Source organism: Pecten maximus, unplaced genomic scaffold, assembly GCF_902652985.1.
Source record: "Pecten maximus unplaced genomic scaffold, xPecMax1.1, whole genome shotgun sequence".
In the NCBI taxonomy this organism is placed as follows: Eukaryota; Metazoa; Mollusca; class Bivalvia; order Pectinida; family Pectinidae; genus Pecten; species Pecten maximus.
The window spans coordinates 77,650-99,551 of record NW_022982838.1 but is presented as its reverse complement, the minus strand read 5'-3'; the positions used below and the strand labels follow the sequence as shown (position 1 = coordinate 99,551).

At 37.5% G+C, this 21,902-nt stretch overlaps 2 protein-coding genes across 2 annotated transcripts; both read right to left on the bottom strand.

The window, feature by feature from the left end:
• On the bottom strand, positions 1-7,898 carry LOC117321028 (ATPase inhibitor B, mitochondrial-like). The gene is made up of 6 exons (XM_033875508.1): positions 7,808-7,898; positions 5,751-5,796; positions 4,504-4,529; positions 2,878-2,941; positions 1,105-1,164; positions 1-96 (listed from the first exon to the last, which is right to left on the bottom strand). The coding sequence occupies exons 1-6, from the start codon at positions 7,852-7,854 to the stop codon at positions 22-24; spliced, it is 318 nt and encodes a 105-aa protein (XP_033731399.1). The 5' UTR covers positions 7,855-7,898; the 3' UTR covers positions 1-21.
• An 8,424-nt stretch (positions 7,899-16,322) lies between these two features.
• LOC117321026 (sporozoite surface protein 2-like) lies at positions 16,323-21,158 on the bottom strand. Its single transcript, XM_033875506.1, has 4 exons — positions 21,136-21,158; positions 19,766-20,310; positions 19,553-19,664; positions 16,323-16,605 (listed from the first exon to the last, which is right to left on the bottom strand). Exons 1-4 carry the CDS (start codon positions 21,156-21,158, stop codon positions 16,323-16,325), a joined length of 963 nt encoding a protein of 320 aa, XP_033731397.1.
• Positions 21,159-21,902: the final 744 nt, after the last annotated feature.

Below are 21,902 nucleotides of genomic sequence, written 5' to 3'. Positions count from 1 at the left end.
CCTGGGACACATCTTCACATATCAGTCACTGTCGCTATCACTCCCACCATCACTTTTCAACTTCTTGATGTTTTCCTTATGTCTCCTGATTGCTTCCTAAAAAAAAAAGAAAAAAAAAAGATTAAACAATGGACCCCTATATCAACAGAAACAGTGTACATGTAACTATGGAATAGAAACAGTGTAATCATGGAATAAAAACAGTGTAACCATGGGATAGAAACAGTGTAACTATGGAATAGAAACAGTGTAACCATGGAATAAAAACAGTGTAATCATGGAATAGAAACTGTAACTACGGAATAGAAACAGTGTAACCATGGAATAGAAACGGTGTAATCACGGAATAGAAACAGTGTAACTATGGAATAGAAACAGTGTAACTATGGAATAGAAAGTGGAACTATGGAATAGAAACAGTGGAACTATGGAATAGAAAATAACCATGGAATAGAAAGTGTAATCACGGAATAGAAACAGTGTAACTATGGAATAGAAACAGTGTAACTATTGAATAGAAACAGTGTAACTATGAAATAGAAAGTGGAACTATGGAATAGAAAGTGGAACTATGGAATAGAAACAGTGTAACTATGGAATAGAAACAGTGTAACTATGGAAAAGAAACAGTGGAACTATGGAATAGAAACAGTGTAACTATGGCATAGAAACAGTGTAACTATGGAATAGAAACAGTGGAACTATGGCATAGAAACAGTGTAACCATGGAATAGAAACAGTGAAACTATGGCATAGAAACAGTGTAACTATGGCATAGAAACAGTGTAACTATGGCATAGAAACAGTGTAACTATGGCATAGAAACAGTGTAACTATGGCATAGAAACAGTGTAACCATGGAATAGAAACAGTGAAACTATGGAATAGAAACAGTGTAGCCATGGAATAGAAACAGTGTAACTATGGAATAGAAACAGCGTAACTATGGAATAGAAACATTGTAACTATGGCATAGAAACAGTGTAACTATGGTATAGAAACAGTGTAACCATGGAATAGAAACAGTGTAACTATGGCATAGAAACTGTAACCATGGAGAAGAAACCACATAATTATGTATTCATGGAATGGAAAGAGACTTACTTCGTGTTGCTTGATCTCCGTCTCGTGGTGGTCCTTCAGACTTTTCAACTGTTCCTGTGCCTGTTGATGACAAGACCAATTAATTTTATGTATGTTTTATTACCTGGTAAGCTATTTATAATGGATCTTAACGGTATATGAATGTTGATGTTTAGGCTCATAACATAAACATTAATGAGGTTAAGATATTCCCTGTTACATTGACATGAGTGTAAAATAATTCTCATCATAAACCAGTAACTGTTATAAGAAAATAATGAAAACACTAATTCCTTTCCCTACAAGACAGGTGAATGATGACAATGATGGTACTTTTTCATCCCCGAAACAATCGTGCGACATTTCTATTACTCCTAATGCCCCATTTTCATGTTGTTTTAATACCAGTTTCATACCTGGTACTAAATCACAAATGCAGAATAGCAACAGCCTATCTTATTTGGCCTTTAGGGTAAATGTTATTCCAGTATAATATCTACTCTATGGACGGACTGCAGTCTTGTCAAATAGGAACCAACTAATTACTTGACTCAATAAAATCATTACCATATAATACAAATTTTCTCCAGCACCCACCATGCATAGAATTTATTTATTTTTGGAATTCTCGAGCGGATATATATTTTACTGGAATAGTCCTACATATGCATGTTGATGAGTACATGTACACCTGAACTTTCTTTCATAGCTTCAAGGTACAATAGTGTACATATATTTAGATAGCTTCCATATAGTCAGTACCCAGTCTAAATGCATCTGTAATGCATTTGTACCTTAACTAAATCCTCTGTATATATTTTTGGTTCCTTTTTATAAAGGAAAACAGTGAACGTTCATACTTCTATTTCATGATAAATGGTATACTGATGTTAAAATTCACTAAGGACATAAAAGTTTATGGAAAGTTTTTCTTTTATCCTACCATTGCATTACACGATTCATTGTATCACACGATTCATTGTATCATATAGAGATTCAATTTTCATAATCAAATTACTTTGGTCAAAACGGTTTTTAGCAATGCTGGAAATCAAACTGCAAAACTGTCAGCAGATAACTAACTTGACCTAATCAAACCGTAACCGAATAATTGGCCCGAGGTGTTGAGCTTTTACATACCTTAGACACAGAGATTTGAGTAGTGGAGACAGGCTTTGGACAAGACAGTGACGACAGTTATCAGATAATTCAAATACTAGCCAGATATCACTGTTAGGAGGTGCTAACCTAGCTATGAACCGGGGGTACCTGGATACCTATTTTAGCACCAATTTTCAGAATATCTCCAGTTTTCAACTATGGACTGTTTGTTATGAATTAATGACCTTCCATTTTGAACATTTTGCAGTCAACAGCGAGTACCTTGTACCCCAAGACAAAAAGTAATAGTTCACAATCAGCAGTATAATCTACCACACAAAATTATACCATTGGTTTACTTGATGTTTAAAAGTTATCTCCTTTACAGTAATTTTTGTAGGATTTATTTTCTGGTGATTCCAGAACACAGTTCCATTTTCATGTCCCAATAGTAAGAGATGTATAGCAGGTACACAAAATATGAGAAAGTCCAAGAGGAAAAGCATGGGGATTTAAATACCCAGGTGCCAAACAAACATTTAAATAATCATTAAGATTTTCTGTGTTATCAGCTTCATGGTGTGATACTCCTTTACAGCAAAGCTTACCCATTATATATACAGTGCACTTACACAAGTACATGGTACATGTAATGTACTACCCATATATTGTACCTAACAAGCCTATATTTACCAGTTTTCTCATGTATTGTTCTTCATGTGCAGCTTCCATCTTTCCGAAACTACCACCAGCATCTCTGTAAATACCATCAGTCAACATTAGTAGAAAGTTGTCAACAGCTATTGCTGTAATAACTGTCCATCTCACACAATATTGATTATGCAATAAATTGCAATTAGATAAAGAAGTTTTCTCCTGGACAGAAGCCTGATGAGTTAATACTGTGAGCTTGGTAGTGGTTGAAAGTTCAACCTGATTTCCAATAATTGTACAAAAAAACAATATCCATAAATGCCCAGTAATCGTACGATTAAGTGATATCCCTAAATGCCCAGTAATTGTACAATAAAGTGATATCCATAAATGCCCAGTAATCGTACGATTAAGTGATATCCATAAATGCCCAGTAATCGTACGATTAAGTGATATCCATAAATACCCAGTAATTGTACAATAAAGTGATATCCCTAAATGACCAGTAATCGTACGATTAAGTGATATCCATAAATGCCCAGTAATCATACAATAAAGTAATATCCCTAAATGACCAGTAATCATACGATTAAGTGATATCCATAAATGCCCAGTAATTGTACAATAAAGTAATATCCCTAAATGCCCAGTAATCGTACGATTAGGTGATATCCATAAATGCCCAGTAATCGTACGATTAGGTGATATCCATAAATGCCCACTAATCGTACGATTAAGTGATATCCATAAATACCCAGTAATCGTACGATTAAATGATATCCCTAAATGCCCATTAATCGTACGATTAAGTGATAGCCCTAAATGACCAGTAATCCTACGATTAAGTGGTATTCCAAAATGCCCAGTAATCGTACGATTAAGTGATATCCATAAATGCCCAGTAATCATACAATAAAGTGATATCCATAAATGCCCAGTAATTGTACAATAAAGTGATATCCCTAAATGCCCAGTAATCGTACGATTAAGTGATAGCCCTAAATGCCCAGTAATCGTACGATTAAGTGATAGCCCTAAATTCCCAGTAATCATACAATTAAGTGATATCCCTAAATGACCAGTAATCGTACGATTGAGTGGTATCCCAAAATGCCCAGAAATCGTACGATTAAATGATAGCCCTAAATTCCCAATGGTTCCATCATCATCACCTTGGTTCTCATTAAGTGGTTTAACTCGGATTTCACCAGATTGTCGTTAATGATGCAAAAGATGCTCACCCTTCCAAACATCTGGTCTATTCTCATTGAACTTTTTCAAAGATCTCCATGCAAATTTATGATTAGTTTATCTTTTGACCCAAATCATTTTATTGGATTTAAACAGAATTACTGTTTCATTTGCATTTTGGTACTGTCTGTTTATATCATAAATCTTTTATTGATTTGACTCTGCGAGAACATCAAAGTGACGGGAGGTCATCAAGGTGAACCAATATCTGCTAATTAAGCAGATGGATGGTAAATCATACTTATTACAGCTGATTTTTATTCTGTAATGTTTTTGACTTCCACCATATTTTATCTCTCTATTAACATAGAAGTGTTAGGAAAATATTTATATAAGCTATGACCGTTGTTTTATCCTATTATTATATAATTTGTGCACAAAAATTCGCTGAATGAAAAATCATGGTGAACTTACCTAATGGCGCCTCCAGTGCCACCACCCTGAAACAGTAACACGTTAATTAGTCTTCGTTAACCTATACATATAGTCACATAGACACATGATAATGGTGATACTCTCACAGGACAACTGGTTGGTAGCCTACATTCTGACCTAACAAAGTTACTTCTCTTTGTTTTACATTGCCATCTGTAGCCTACAGGTCTCACACAACTAATTCAGCCAATCAGCTGGTGTTTCAGCTGAACCGAGTCCCTGAACAAAATGTGTTTCTTAAGTTTGTAGCTATTTGCTGAGTAACTAACAAATGAAATGGGTACTTTCAATATACAAGAATAAACGAGTAGGGTCTTGATCGAGATTTTGAAAAATCAAGAATATACACGCCTGGTATAAATAGAAAGAGGTAGGATTCCAGGTGTAAAAAGGCGGGAATTCCCCAGGTGGGGGTTCCCCAGTCCACTGTAAATACTTGTATCAGAGTTACTGTCTTCCAAGTACTGCTGTGCTCTTATATGCTTTTAAACCTATCCAATAACATCATTTTTTCTGGTAGGGAAATCTTCAAACAACTTGATATGAATTTCACACCATCTGACCATCAAATGAGCCATTGAGGGGATGGAGTCATTAGTAATGACATGTAATGACATAATTAGTGAGACCTACTTTCTGATCTATCACAGTTACTTTCCATTATTTCACTTTGTCAATATGGTTTTGCGATAGCTTGCATTGACTGCCTATGGCCATGAGAATGGGTAACCTTCATTTGTACTGATGAGTTGATAGCTACATGAATAAGGTCATAATAGTCCTGTGATGTTACAGGATTTCCCATTAGGAATCAACAGAAATATAAAGTTTTAGCACTTTTTCTTCACAAATTCAGAAAGTCTTGGGTATGTGGCATTGGACCAGATATTAAATAAAAGCGCTACAGTAGTCTAAATTGAGAATTTCCACAATCCTAAATTATAGTATAATTGTAGAAGACTGAAATAAAATCTTGTCATCTGTATAACAGGGTATGGTAAATATTTTATCTTTAAAAATTATGAAATATTAAACAGAGAAAAATAGCAACAGAAATACTTCACATCAAAACTACTGAGGCTGATAACTTATAAGTTAAAATTTTATCAAATAAAGGGAATGTTTTAGTTTGGTTTGAGATTTAACCCTCAAATATTAATATAAGGGAACCACTGCTGTGATGTTATTTTCCCCAATTTTACATATATTATGAAATTTTAAGTTACCTTTCCTGCACCAGAGCCAGCATCTCCTGTGCTCATAGCTCGTACACTGAAAAATTAAGTCATTTGTAAGTTTCTACATTGCTAACAGAAATATGACTCATTGTACATTGTAAATGCTCCATCAGCAAAAATTATTATAAATATGTGCATATGCTGATTTGAGGTTGCTACATTCTCCAAATTCTTGTTTACCTGATCACCTGTTCCTAATGCACAACACAGTGGGGGAACTAAACATGAACTTAGATTCCATTTCTTTGAACATTCACACTAATAAGACAATACAGAGACAGCCCAGTAGCACTCCATTTCAACTTCCAATCACACTTCAAACTGGAAACGATCGGAATTCTACTAGATACACCAACTCTCTACCATGAAAACACTAGGGAGCAATGTTTAAGGGTAATTGTTACATCAAAAGTCAGTCATATAAAAAATATATGACTTATAACGGTATAGTAAAACCAATAACTTTAATCATGAAACCTCTTTAACAACTTCAGGGATATTTTAGACATAGCTATGTTGTGTCCTCAGATATATCTTATGTAATAGTGCATGATAAGCTTTACATTCTGTGTAATAAGTAATAGGTATAAGTACATGACTTGTTACTCCAACAACGTTAGAGGATTACATGGCGATAAACTTATGAAGAGCACCGTGTAACCTCCAACTTCCCAAGGCAGATTTTACAATGCACAGAATGTCAAATTTTCTAAGTTACAATTTTGATTATATTAAACAGCTAAATTACATTAAGATTATTTACGATGTTATGTTATTACCTCTTTTTGATGAATGCATCATTAAATCCACAAATTTAGCAATAAAAAGAGACACAATTATTTACATTTCCAGGCTTCAAAATGGCAGTACCTCAAATATCAAAATGGAATGTAAAGCAAAAGCAAACGAAAAGCTATTTGCTGCATACTTTATATTTGTCCCGCTTAATTGGTACACTCATTCCATGTTTTTAACAATCAATGCTGCCATGTTTGAAATGGGTTACTTGAAGCGGTGGAATGGTGTAGTAAAGTATTTTGTGGCAAATTATTATTAATTAGGTGTTAATAATTAAGTGATTTGACTGTTTATATGGGATGTATGTTATACACAAACTGTAAGTACACACCGTTGTCATCAAGTTTAGGGTTGTAAATACTGATATTTTTGCATTTTTCTTTGCATATACTGTGTCAAATAGGGTTCGGTTGCTAAAGATCAGTTGGTGTCAGCACCAAAAAGATAGCTTAGAGACCTTTAGCTAGCTGAAGTAATATTGTGATCATGATCATAAGCTTAAGACTGTCCTTGGTAATTTCATCCTTATCTTCATGTAATTGTTGCATGCATGTAAGAATCAACGTGAGAATGTGATGCAACATTTAAAAGTTTCCTTTATATTTCAGTACATGTTTTAGAAAGTGAAAAAAAAAAAAACAAAAAAAAACAACACTCTAGATAGTTACAGGACAGATCCGCGAGTCCTTTTCTATGCTGCAGCATGTAGGCCTATACAGGAAATATCCTTCTCTTTAAACACATGGCATGCTATCTCACACGAGGATTAACAGCTACTGATTCTGAGCTGGGATAATAAACAGGATCCGTAGACTAGTTACTAGGTACAGGTATTTTAAGTAGTTGAAACATGTCTACTATCCAGTAATAGTAAGGTTTTCCAGAAATTTGGAAATGATGAAATGAATGTACAGCATGCATTGAGCATATGAATCAGTCGATTTGACCACTTTCAGTCCCATCTTTTTTATCCCACGAGATCTAGTCCATTTATATAACCAGCAGTCAAATGTTACCATGTTTACAGAATTATTCGACACTGTTTGGGTTACCCGGCATGTAAACCAGTCTATCCAGTCACTCCGGCTGTCCGGTGTCAAGCGTGTCCTTCACATGATCATTTCAAGGAGAGATTCTCGATGTTTGACAATAAGAAAATTAAAATATCCAATTGAATTTAAACGAGATTAAAATATGAACAAACGTATGTGTATAGTGAATACAATGTTAAAGTATGCGTATTTTACCCGAACGTTCCAAACGTCCTAAGAAAACTTGGAAGTCGCAGAGCCATGTTTTTAGTTCGGCATAAATGAGGTACAAGAGCTCCTATCAAGGGCGATAACTGCGCTTTGCTCGTTGCGTGACCATAATGTGCATAATACATGTATATATTGTAGAAAATGCTAAAAAAAAAAAAAGTCACCGAAGAAATGGTTAATAGTGTTAATCCTTGCTGAAGGGTTATCCAAACCACGTAGGGACCAAGATTAGGTTAGATTAAATTAAATTTAGTGACATTGATAATTTAATGTCCAAACTTAAATAAATTAATGTAATTGCTCTTCTTGTCATACAAACACAATGTATGTAGATCTAACCCTGGTAAAAATACTAACCGCAATATACGGCTCGGCTAGAGAGATCTTCTCTTTAGCTGGATCGGTTGAGTGTAACACTAGAAAGCCAAAGGTCCCGGGTTCGATCCCTAGTGATTTAAATTTAATTAATCCTGCGCTCTGTTACACACATCTACAGGTATGTTTGAGGTCAAATTGTTAATGACATGTCTGTTGAAGCAATTTTAACCTAATTATCTAAGACCATTTAAGTCTCGATAACTTATGATCATTGTAGCGAATCATACTTTTATTGTACGGTCCTCTTATACAGTAGATCTACTAGTTTTATAATGGTAACATTGGTCAACTGGACCAGAGACTTAATTTAATCATATGTGACTGAATTGAACTGATAACGATGTATACATCTTAACCTTTTAGAACCGTCAGTATTACATTCTTATAGTGCAATAATTCATTGATGAAATAGACATAAATAGACATATCAGGAGATTTGCAAAACAAAAAAACAATCTTGCAAGTTATAAGTTTAGACTACACTTTTTACATACGATATTTTTATAGAAATTTACATTTGGCACCACAGTCTTCCATTGCCTCAGTGTTAATCTGGATTGCATCCATGATCGTATAAATGCAGTCAAGATTACATGGAGATTGTAACGTCATTTTGATAAACATCATTCGCTATGCGCTACGAATGAATCTAACTCCACGAGGATAATGACAACTGTTGCGTTACTATGACGTCATTTTGGCGCCGTGACGATCATCGTCACAGCAAGACTTTGTACTATGTGTCAGATTGTTTGCAATTCAATCACAGAAAGGAAGTTGATTTTAAAATGCTATTCTTTCAAATGAACATACAAGGAAATGGATTAAAATAAAGAACGTATTTAACATATAAGACAAGCTTTATTCTGATTCAGGACTACATAAAGTCCTCTATACCACACTAAAAAAAGATACATAATAAATAAATACTAACATAGTAACACAAATGACGAAGGAAGAAAACTTTTTGACTCGTGCCCTGACCGGGCCTCGAACTCACGATCTACTGTACCCAATCGCCTAGCCAGAAATACTCGCATCTTATACCACTCAGTATAATGTGACCGGGTGGGGTGTGCTGCTGGGTGTCTTCGGCAGTATGCTTCAGTGAGGTAGCACTATAAATCGGCAAAAGTTCCGGCCTATCACCAGGAGACTTAACACGAACATACCACAGCCTCCCAAAAAACACATACGCACTCACCACACGCATGCATGTCGCACGCTCGGGAGACCGTCCTTAAATGACCTTAGATGTTAATAGGACGTTAAACAAAATAAACCAAACCAAACCATTATACCACTGCGCCACATCGGCGTTCTAAAAAGAACGTTTCAATGGCGTAGTGATGGTCGGCCCGATACCCGGATATGATCATTGTGGAAGTCGTCTATTAGATGATATGGATACCTGGATCGCTTTGTAGCTTCACAATTGAAATAAAGTTCTTTATTTTTCTAGTAGTTGTCCAACTTATTTCCTCAAAAAGACTAAACCACAATTCTTGATACAACCCAAACTGATTCAAACATGATTCCTCATGGTCACATGTACGTCATACATTGTTACAACCTCACAGAATCAAAGAAACTTGATCATGATCCTTTTAGCCTAAAAGCCGAATGGAAAAAAATTAAGAATTGTACACCATTGTCTGAAAGTGATTTTAGCAAAAAAAAAGTTCAATATGACGATACTGTTTGCAACTCTTCAACTTTATTTTTCTTAATTCGCAACAATAAAACACATGTAACTTGGTAATAATGAGTCAAAATTCAAGTTAGTCTGGTCGACAATTCTACAACAGACTGTACCAGATCGTCCTCCCGAACAAAGTCTGGTCGACAATTCTACAACAGACTATACCAGATCGTCCTCCCGAAGAAAGTCTGGTCGACAATTCTACAACAGACTGTACCAGATCGCCCTCCCGAACAAAGTCTGGTCGACAATTCTACAACAGACTATACCAGATCGTCCTCCCGAAGAAAGTCTGGTCGACAATTCTACAACAGACTATACCAGATCGTCCTCCCGAAGAAAGTCTGGTCGACAATTCTACAACAGACTATACCAGATCGTCCTCCCGAAGAAAGTCTGGTCGACAATTCTACAACAGACTATACCAGATCGTCCTCCCGAAGAAAGTCTGGTCGACAATTCTACAACAGACTATACCAGATCGTCCTCCCGAAGAAAGTCTGGTCGACAATTCTACAACAGACTATACCAGATCGTCCTCCTGAACAAGTCATATAATCAATCTCAATGTCCAAGCACCAGCTTTTTTGTATCAACTTATTTTCCATGATTGTTCTTTTAAATTTTAATTGACATGTATTTATCCACTCCGCACTGATTTTGAAGACAACTTTATCTAGATATCCTTATTCCAAATATCAGAGTTCTATCTTTTTCATCATTCCAGACTTTGGGACACCAGCACAATCGTCTGTGACGCTACAGCAGCACCGTACATCTTCTTCTTCAAACAATGGGGGCAGCATGAAACAGACCCCGCCCTCACTGTCACATTCCCCTCCCCCATCCACACACGACATTCCGTCAGCATAGCAGGAGTGCGACCCCACTTCTAGGTACAAGGTGCACAGAAGGAGCGTCACGCTGAGCCAGAGTACAGCCTCCACCTGTAAACATAAAAAGCCGACAGGATAACAATAATTAGCTGTCGTTTCCATTTCATTCAGACTTCACCAGGTTCTTAACTTGTCTTTTGATATCTATCTATCCAGTGTGACAGGTTTTAATTGTAAACAAGAAATATCTTTTAAAAAGCTAAAAAGGCATAGTTTTAATACTGGTGGTTATAATGTAAAACTGCTGGTAAAATGAATTAACGAACTAATGCGTTTCAGCACGAATAAAACAATTATTCCAGTTTGAATCACTTTCGGTAATAATAAGACTGAATTTGAAATAGGAATATAATTTTAGGGGGGGGGGGGGGGGGGGGGGGGGAGTATTTACTTTTTATTCCAATTTAGACTGATATCACTTCTTCGAATGTTGACAAAGTGCTATCACTTAGACGTTTTTTGAAAAGTGATAGGCCTAAATTTGTAGTGATATTACTTAGAAAAGTAAGAGGTGTAATCTATCGTTTTCTGTTGTGTGAACAAATTCATAAGTTTATCCAAGCGTAAGATCGGTTTCACTGTACCGGTAGCAAATAATAATTTGTGGTTGACATTTTTTAAAACTGTCGATTTGTCATCGAGTTGATTTCGATCTGGTACAGCGACCTTTGTATGACCTTTGTTTTTCCATCCAACCATAAATCGCAAGAAATTGCCCTTAAATAATTCTCCTCCCACTATCCAAAATTGTTTTACTTCCTTTGAGTATCTCATTCGGCGGCTGTCGGATATGGAGAACCACTCTACCACGCCTAAAAAAAGCGAGTAATTGCAGTATTTCTTTTTGGAAGAGATTTATCGCAAATTAACTTGTTGAATTTTAGGTAGGCATCTTCATGACCATACTCTTTTAATGTTTCGAGAACATTTGGGAGCATCTCTATGATTCGATCAGTAACTATTAAGGCCTGTGTTGTGGTGTTTGACATTCTTGGTATTGAGTTTAGTTAAATGGGTCTGCTCAACAGACACGTCTTGAAAACTACTGGAAATACTACATATATCATAACCTTCACAATCATTATAATCATCTTGTGGTTCTGATTTTCTTGGGCATCTGAAATAGTGTGGAAGTGCTGTTGTTTGAATTTCTAGAATTTTTTATCCTTTCCGAATTTGGAACTACGGAGATAATTTTGTTTTGTTTCAGGTATTCAATTGGAGTTATGTGGAAGTTTTCAATTTTGGTTGATCTGTCCTTGGTTGTTTTGCATTATTTCAGTTCGAAAATAGAATGTACATCAACACAATGCTCTGCTATATCTTTTAAGACACGTGTGATGTTTTCGCAGTAGCAACAATGATAGAATTTGAGCGATGACATCTTAAATTTTTACCTGCAATATACAAAAGACAAAAATACACAACTAAGTGAACTAACGGTAACTAACGGTACAGTTCTGATACAACAAACGGTACAGTTCTGATACAACTAACGGTACAGTTCTGATACAACAAACGGTACAGTTCTGATACAACTAACGGTACAGTTCTGATACAACTAACGGTACAGTTCTGATACAACAAACGGTACAGTTCTGATACAACTAACGGTACAGTTCTGATGCAACTAACGGTACAGTTTGGATACAACTAACGGTATAGTTTTGATACAACTAACGGGACAGTTTTGATACAACTAACGGTACAGTTTTGATACAACTAACGGTACTAACGGCACAGTTTTAACAGAACACGATGGTCATTTAGACGTCTATTTTACTAACTTTTATGTCATTTGCTGCAGGTAATTGTAATGGATTCTTGATACATATTGCGAAGAATGTATCTTTACAGTTAATGTAGCCTATTCAGGTTTTGTTAATAATTACGTATCTTACGATCCAACCTTTGTTTACAAATGTTTATGTCGTCATACATTTGTATTAACGTAAATATTGCAGGTTAAGTATATTTTCTTTTTATAAATATCACGTATACGAATAACAATTTACGTAAAACCAGACATTTCTGATAGGGATAGGCTACTTAATATCGCCGAATGCCATAATTTCTGATGTATCGCTGCAGTACATTAAGGGAGCTAACATCGCGAGCTGTGCTCGCTCTGTGGATTATTATTTTTTTTATAATTAAGTGATATCACATACACGACTTAGTGACAGACATATCACTAGAAAAACTTAGTTGGAAAGAAAACTATAAAACTACATCACATAACTTTCAACATCCGTCAGCGCATCTCCTGGCCTAACACAGTAATGCAGTGAAGGTGTAACGGATGAAAGGCCGTCCATGTAAAAAACGAGATACATTTAACGCGTTAAGATTTAACGTGTTAAAACTTAACGCGTTAAACTTGATCAGACTAACCAATCAGTTGCACCCTTGCATATCAGCATTCGGGTGAAAGTTCTTCATGGAAGCGGGAAACAATATGGACGCTTCGGGCGGTGGTGCAAGAATGCTTTGGGCTGTGCCAAGACAATCCCTGCCCGTCGGCGATATTGTCAGTGGGCATGTATAAATTATTTGACATTAATGGTTATTTGTCCAAAAAATGAAGAGTCAACGTATGACTACTACGTGTGAATCCCGATGTCGGCGTTTGGTTTGTTTTGGTCTGCTGATGTTTTTTTTTATTATTTCAAAGTTTAATGACGGAATATTACAGTACGCGTTGACAGAATATCAACACATTTAAGAGAACGTTGATATTTCTGAAAACCGATTTGAACAGAGACCGTATCAAAATATCCAATTTGTGCAATGAGCCAACATTTTTTTCCCTCTTTCACTGTGCTTCAATCTTTTGGTCATTTGTGTATCCTGTCTGTAAGATACTTAAGCATTGAACGGCTTTCAGTTGGCATTCATAGTCAATATGAATGCCAACTGAAAGCCGTTCAATGCTTATATTTACCATCTGCGATTTTTTATTTGTCGTGCGATTTTTTTTTAATTTTCAAATTCTAATTTCAGTTGGCAGTTCATAAGCTGGTGAACTCGCAACTGAATTGGTAGGGTTATATAGTGGCAGTGCCATACAATGGTAAATATATTGTTGTACACTACTGTGACTGGTACATTCTGATGACGTCACATTGTTTACAGACGTTCCAAGTTGTCTGCACTCACCGACACGAAGTTGACATTTTGTTCAGTGATTTGGTAGTTTTGTCATCTTTGAAAATTGATGTGATAATATAGAACATCACACGTTATACCGTGTTATAAATGCAGTTTACAGAAAACGAGATGCAGAAACTGTATTTATCACTCTGGACAACATACATTAGCCTACTTGTCGATAGCTCGTCTATCGTGGTCGGCTGCCATATATAGGGATTGGATTTCACTTAAGCGCCCCATTTAGAATATATTCTTAGAGGAATTGCTCCATAAAAGCATGGTTAACATAAAAGTGAAATCCAATCCCTATATTTACACTTACGGATGTTGTTTCTATAAGTCTTTGTGATTACAATATTTTTTCTTTGTAAATAAAAAAAATCATATAAAAGTCGGACACAGTGGGAGGAGTCAATTATTAGAACAGCCAATGGTGACGCTTCACAACAAATTGAGACTTTTTTCCCGCGGTAAAAAATAGTTGTTTTTTATTATGATATTAACATAAATAACAAAAACATTTTGATATATATGTATAAATTTAGATATATTTAAAAAAAAATAGATTTCAAATTAAAAAATAACACTTTGTAACTTAAATTGTAAATGTAAACAAAGCCATGTGCTTGGCGAAAGTAGTTCCCGTACCCTGTCATATTTTCATACGCAAGTTCAAAGGTTTATAGGCCTATATGATGCATCATGTATGTAAATAATCATGGATTATGTGGATTAGAACTGGGACCAATGAACAAGACCAGATGACACCGTCGTATATTGAAAAATCGTATAAAGTTAGTAAAACGTATCAATATGAACTCTATAATAAAATGGAGAGAAAAAGGTGTCACCTTTGTAAAAGGGTGTCTCTTGAGTCAGCAATACACCCCATGCCAACACGATAACAATAACTGACGGTAGAGTCAATGCATTCTCTCCAGAAAACTGGCTCTGGCAGCCATACTGTAAGTCCTTCAAATACTTATATATATGCAACAAGGAATTCGATTGGTCTGTTTAGAATTTTAGTCATTTTAACGCGTTAAAACAAAAGCTACGACTTTTAACGTTTATCCCGTTGAATGCTAGCTAAGTAACAAATAACGCGTTAAAATTCCAAGAAACCGTTTAACGTGTCAAGATAATCTTAACGCGTTAAAAGTATCTCGTTTTTGACATGAACGGCCTTAGTAACGTTATAACAAAACACAAGTAGGCCTACAGTACACGTATGCCAATGACTAGTGTGATTATTATAATTTAAACTGTTTTAATTCCCGGGTTAAAATAAACACTTTAACACAATACTTAGCCGATCTTCTTATGCATCAGGAGCCTATAAGCTCACTTTCATCTACTCACCTTCATAATTCTTATATTTCAGCAGACGAATTCCAAGGTCTTCCGTATCCACTGTCATTAGTATGTTTGTAATCATTTATTGATGTTAAACGTTCTACAGATGCTGATCGGACTAAAAAAATCGGATCAGCCTGAAGTTGCACATTAGGCCCGCTACACCACAGTAGGGCTGACGTCAAAATGAAATTTTACGTCAGCCATACTGTTGTGTAGTGGGATTTTTGTGCCTCAGCCTACACAGTTAGACATGTCTATGGTCAGATTGTCAGACTGTAGTCTTACTTAAGTCCGAGATCTCGTCGCTTACAGGAATAATCCTATATTGTCCATTTAAAACAGCCTTACTTTTTAAATGTTTTTTATCTAACTTTCTGGAGAGACCATATAATTATAATCTGTCCCTGTTTGTTGATATTTCAATTCTGAAACACCAATATAACTTTATAATTCGATAATAAACGATGTATACTGATGTGTGTGTTCATAAAAAAAACAAAAAAACACTAAAAAACTTATTTACAGTGGGGATAATTGTCTAGAGAGTCGTTTGCATTTAATGACGGGAATGACTTGATCGGGACTACATGTACGTCACATTGGCGTTTTTGGCGTGGGTTGAATAGTCGGGTTTTGTAAATATTGGAAACGTTTTTTTGAGCGAGGGCTGTTATCATTAAAGGCTGGGTTGTTTTCATTAGAGGGTGAACTGTTTTCATTAGAGGGTGGACTGTTCCCATTAGAGGGTGGACTGTTTTCATTAGAGGGTGGACTGTTTTCATTAGAGTGTGGACTGTTTTCATTAGAGGGTGGACTGTTTTCATTAGAGTGTGGACTGTTTTCATTAGAGGGTGGACTGTTTTCATTAGAGTGTGGACTGTCCTCATTAGAGGGTGGACTGTTTTCATTAGAGTGTGGACTGTTTTCATTAGAAGGTGGACTGTTCTCATTAGAGGGTGGACTGTCCTCATTAGAGGGTGGACTGTTTTCATTAGAGGGTGGACTGTTTTCATTAGAGTGTAGACTTTTCATTAGAGGGTGGACTGTTCTCATTAGAGTGTGGTCTGTTCTCATTAGAGGGTGGACCGTTCTCATTAGAGGGTGGACTGTTCCCATTAGAGTGTGGACTGTTTTCATTAGAGGGTGGACTGTTTTCATTAGAAGGTGGACTGTTCTCATTAGAGGGTGGACTGTTCTCATTAGAGGGTGGACTGTTTTCATTAGAGTGTGGACTGTTCTTTTTAGAGGGTGGACTGTTCTCATTAGAGTGTGGGCTGTTTTCATTAGAGGGTGGACTGTTCTCATTAGAGGGTGGACTGTTCTCATTAGAGGGTGGACTGTTCTCATTAGAGGGTGGACTGTTCTCATTAGAGTGTGGACTGTTTTCATTAGAGTGTGGACTGTTCCCATTAGAGGGTGGACTGTTCTCATTAGAGGGTGGACTGTTTTCATTAGAGGGTGGACTGTTTTCATTAGAGGGTGGACTGTTCCCATTAGAGGGTGGACTGTTTTCATTAGAGTGTGGACTGTTTTCATTAGAGGGTGGACTGTTCCCATTAGAGGGTGGACTGTTCCCATTAGAGGGTGGACTGTTTTCATTAGAGGGTGGACTGTTTTCATTAGAGTGTGGACTGTTCTCATTAGAGGGTGGACTGTTCCCATTAGAGGGTGGACTGTTTTCATTAGAGTGTGGACTGTTCCCATTAGAGGGTGGACTGTTCTCATTAGAGGGTGGACTGTTCTCATTAGAGTGTGGACTGTTCCCATTAGAGTGTGGACTGTTCCCATTAGAGGGTGGACTGTTCTCAATAGAGGATGGACTGTCCTCATTAGAGGGTGGACTGTTTTCATTAGAGTGTGGACTGTTCCCATTAGAGTGTGGACTGTTCTCATTAGAGGGTGGACTGTTTTCATTAGAGGGTGGACTGTTTTCATTAGAGGGTGGACTGTTCCCATTAGAGGGTGGACTGTCCTCATTAGAGGGTGGACTGTTCTCATTAGAGGGTGGACTGTTTTCATTAGAGTGTGGACTGTTCTTTTTAGAGGGTAGACTGTTCTCATTAGAGTGTGGACTGTTTTCATTAGAGGGTGGACCGTCCTCATTAGAGGGTGGACTATTCATTAGAGGGTGGACTGTTTTCATTAGAGTGTGGACTGTTCTTTTTAGAGGGTGGACTGTTCTCATTAGAGTGTGGGCTGTTTTCATTAGAGGGTGGACTATTCATTAGAGGGTGGACTGTTTTCATTAGAGGGTGGACTGTTTTCATTAGAGGGTGGACTGTTTTCATTAGAGTGTGGGCTGTTTTCATTAGAGGATGGACTGTCCTCATTAGAGGGTGGACTGTTTTCATTAGAGGGTGGACTGTTTTCATTAGAGGGTGGACTGTTCTCATTAGAGGGTGGACTGTTCTCATTAGAGTGTGGACTGTTTTCATCAGAGTGTGGACTGTTCCCATTAGAGGGTGGACTGTTCTCATTAGAGGGTGGACTGCTTTCATTAGAGGGTGAACTGTTTTCATTAGAGGGTGAACTGTTTTCATTAGAGGGTGGACTGTTTTCATTAGAGTGTGGACTGTTTTCATTAGAGGGTGGACTGTTTTCATTAGAGTGTGGACTGTTTTCATTAGAGGGTGGACTGTTTTCATTAGAGTGTGGACTGTATTCATTAGAGGGTGGACTATTCATTAGAGGGTGGACTGTATTCATTAGAGAGTGGACTGTCGTCATTAGAGGGTGGACTGTTCTCATTAGAGTGTGGACTGTTTTCATTAGAGTGTGGACTGTTTTCATTAGAGGGTGGACTGTTCTCATTAGAGTGTGGACTGTTTTCATTAGAGTGTGGACTGTTTTCATTAGAGGGTGGACTGTTTTCATTAGAGGGTGGACTGTTTTCATTAGAGGGTGAACTGTTCTCATTAGAGGGTGGACTGTTTTCATTAGAGGGTGGACTGTTTTCATTAGAGGGTGAACTGTTTTCATTAGAGGGTGGACTGTTCCCATTAGAGGGTGGACCGTTCTCATTAGAGGGTGGACTGTTTTCATTAGAGGGTGGACTGTTCCCATTAGAGGGTGGACCGTTCTCATTAGAGGGTGGACTATTCATTAGAGGGTGGACTGTTTTCATTAGAGGGTGGACTGTTTTCATTAGAGGCTGGGTTGTTTTCATTAGAGGGTGGACTGTTCTCATTAGAGGGTGGACTGTTCTCAATAGAGGATGGACTATTCATTAGAGGGTGGACTGTTTTCATTAGAGGGTGGACTGTTTTCATTAGAGGCTGGGTTGTTTTCATTAGAGGGTGGACTGTTCTCATTAGAGGGTGGACTGTTCTCATTAGAGGGTGGACTGTTCTCAATAGAGGATGGACTATTCATTAGAGGGTGGACTGTTTTCATTAGAGGGTGGACTGTTTTCATTAGAGGCTGGGTTGTTTTCATTAGAGGGTGGACTGTTCTCATTAGAGGGTGGACTGTTCTCATTAGAGGGTGGACTGTTCTCAATAGAGGATGGACTATTCATTAGAGGGTGGACTGTTTTCATTAGAGGGTGGACTGTTTTCATTAGAGTGTGGACTGTTCTCATTAGAGTGTGGACTGTTCTCAATAGAGGATGGACTATTCATTAGAGGGTGGACTGTTTTCATTAGAGGGTGGACTGTTTTCATTAGAAGGTGGATGTTTTCATTAGAGTGTGGACTGTTTTCATTAGAGGGTGGACTGTTTTCATTAGAGTGTGGACTGTTCCCATTAGAGGGTGGACTGTTCTCATTAGAGGGTGGACTGTTCTTATTAGAGTGTGGACTGTTCTTATTAGAAGGTGGATGTTTTCATTAGAAGGTGGACTGTTCTTATTAGAGGGTGGACTGTTCTCATTAGAGGGTGGACCGTTCTCATTAGAGGGTGGACTATTCATTAGAGGGTGGACTGTTCTTATTAGAAGGTGGATGTTTTCATTAGAGGGTGGACTGTTTTCATTAGAGGGTGGACTGTTTTCATTAGAGTGTGGACTGTTCCCATTAGAGGGTGGACTGTTCTCATTAGAGGGTGGACTGTTCTTATTAGAGTGTGGACTGTTCTTATTAGAAGGTGGATGTTTTCATTAGAAGGTGGACTGTTCTTATTAGAGGGTGGACTGTTCTCATTAGAGGGTGGACTGTTCTCATTAGAGGGGAGGGTGGACTGTTCTCATTAGAGGGTGGACTGTTCTTATTAGAGGGTGGACTGTCCTCATTAGAGGGTGGACTGTTTTCATTAGAGGGTGGACTGTTCTCATTAGAGTGTGGACTGTTTTCATTAGAGTGTGGACTGTTCTCATTAGAGGGTGGACTGTTCTCATTAGAGGGGAGGGTGGACTGTTCTCATTAGAGGGTGGACTGTTCTTATTAGAGGGTGGACTGTTCTCATTAGAGGGTGGACTGTTTTCATTAGAGGGTGGACTGTTTTCATTAGAGTGTGGACTGTTCCCATTAGAGGGTGGACTGTTTTCATTAGAGGGTGGACTGTTTTCATTAGAGGCTGGGTTGTTTTCATTAGAGGGTGGACTGTTCTCAATAGAGGATGGACTGTCCTCATTAGAGGGTGGACTGTTTTCATTAGAGTGTGGACTGTTCCCATTAGAGTGTGGACTGTTCCCATTAGAGGGTGGACTGTTCTCAATAGAGGATGGACTGTCCTCATTAGAGGGTGGACTGTTTTCATTAGAGTGTGGACTGTTTTCATTAGAGTGTGGACTGTTCCCATTAGAGTGTGGACTGTTCTCATTAGAGGATGGACTGTTCTCAATAGAGGATGGACTGTCCTCATTAGAGGGTGGACTGTTTTCATTAGAGGGTGGACTGTTCCCATTAGAGTGTGGACTGTCCTCATTAGAGGGTGGGCTGTTCTCATTAGAGGATGGACTGTCCTCATTAGAGTGTGGACTGTTCCCATTAGAGTGTGGACTGTTCTCATTAGAGGATGGACCGTTCTCAATAGAGGATGGACTGTCCTCATTAGAGGGTGGACTGTTTTCATTAGAGGGTGGACTGTTCCCATTAGAGGGTGGACTGTCCTCATTAGAGGGTGGACTGTTCTCATTAGAAGGTGGACTGTTCCCATTAGAGTGTGGACTGTCCTCATTAGAGGGTGAACTGTCCTCATTAGAGGGTGGACTGTCCTCATTAGAGGGTGGACTGTTCCCATTAGAGGGTGGACTGTCCTCATTAGAGGGTGGACTGTTTTCATTAGAGGGTGGACTGTTCTTTTTAGAGGGTGGATGTTTCCATTAGAGGATGGACTGTTTTATTATATCGTGGGCTGTTCTTCATTTCATCTAAAACAGTAGTTTGTAAGAATTAGTGCCATCATTCTTAAAACAAGAGATCCCAGGGGGATGTTGGTGCCCACCATTGAATGATCTAAATTGGTTCTATGTCAGACTGATCTCTCCACTTATCCCTTCTTTCTTTTTTTCCCTGTTAATAATCTGATAAAAGAAACAAGTGGAACCTACACATGAAGTTTGAGAAACATCCCCCCAGTTCATTTCAAGAAATAGTGATAACAAACTAAATTATCAAAATTCAAGATCACCGCTTGTAGGCTATTTTTTTTCTGATCAAAAATCTGAATTGAACTGGCACAACTAGGGACCAAGAGGAAGCTACACAGGAAGGTTATAGGAATATCTGTTCTGATTGAAATCTAGATCCTCATTCTTACTCCGCTACATGAACATCTAACAACATCCCATTAGGGGTCACGTTCTGATGACCTTTGTGATATGTGTATTTTACTTTCAGAGCGAATTGTCAATTTGTTGCTGTCATCGAAGCAAACCATTTCCTCACAGCATGCATCCGAAGCGAACCATTTCGGCACAGCATGTATATACATATTGTAGCTATATGCTTCATGGGATGAAATGACTTGAAACAAATTGACAGATTATGCAAGCTATGCACTCTAGTCATGCTATATGTAGTTCACACATATAAAACTTACTTCCAAGATTATAAGTATTAATTTGGTTAATCCAAAAGGTCACCCCGTTGTGACCCCTTGTGGGATGTTGTTAGATGTTCATGTGATGGAGTGATAGTGAAAATCTAGGATTTTAATTAGATTGAGGAGTATCACTCCAGAACTTTTTAAGAAATGGCGAAACCTCAATACTTAAAATCCAAGATGGCCATGTGTCGGCCATTTTATTTTATGATGAAAAAAAAAACTAATTTGAATTGGCACAAGTAGGAACCAAGGGGAACCTACACATGACGTTTGAGGAATACCCTGCAGTGCTTTTCAAGAAATATAGCGATAACAAGTATTGTTTATAGACAGAGAGACAACAAACACTGTTTAACAGGGGACGGACCTCGGATACAGAGCTTATCAAGAATGCCAACACTAATGATGGCAATAATTTTCACAAATACTTGTTTTAGATTCAACGAAGAATATTTCTTACAAGAACAAGGTGTAGCAATGGGTACAAAAATAATTCGTATCCAATGATCATTGAAAAGTAGAAAAATCCTCCAAGATACTGTATCATGGGAATATATATAAAATGCATAAGAACAAACACATTTTAGTATTACTAACACATTTTATG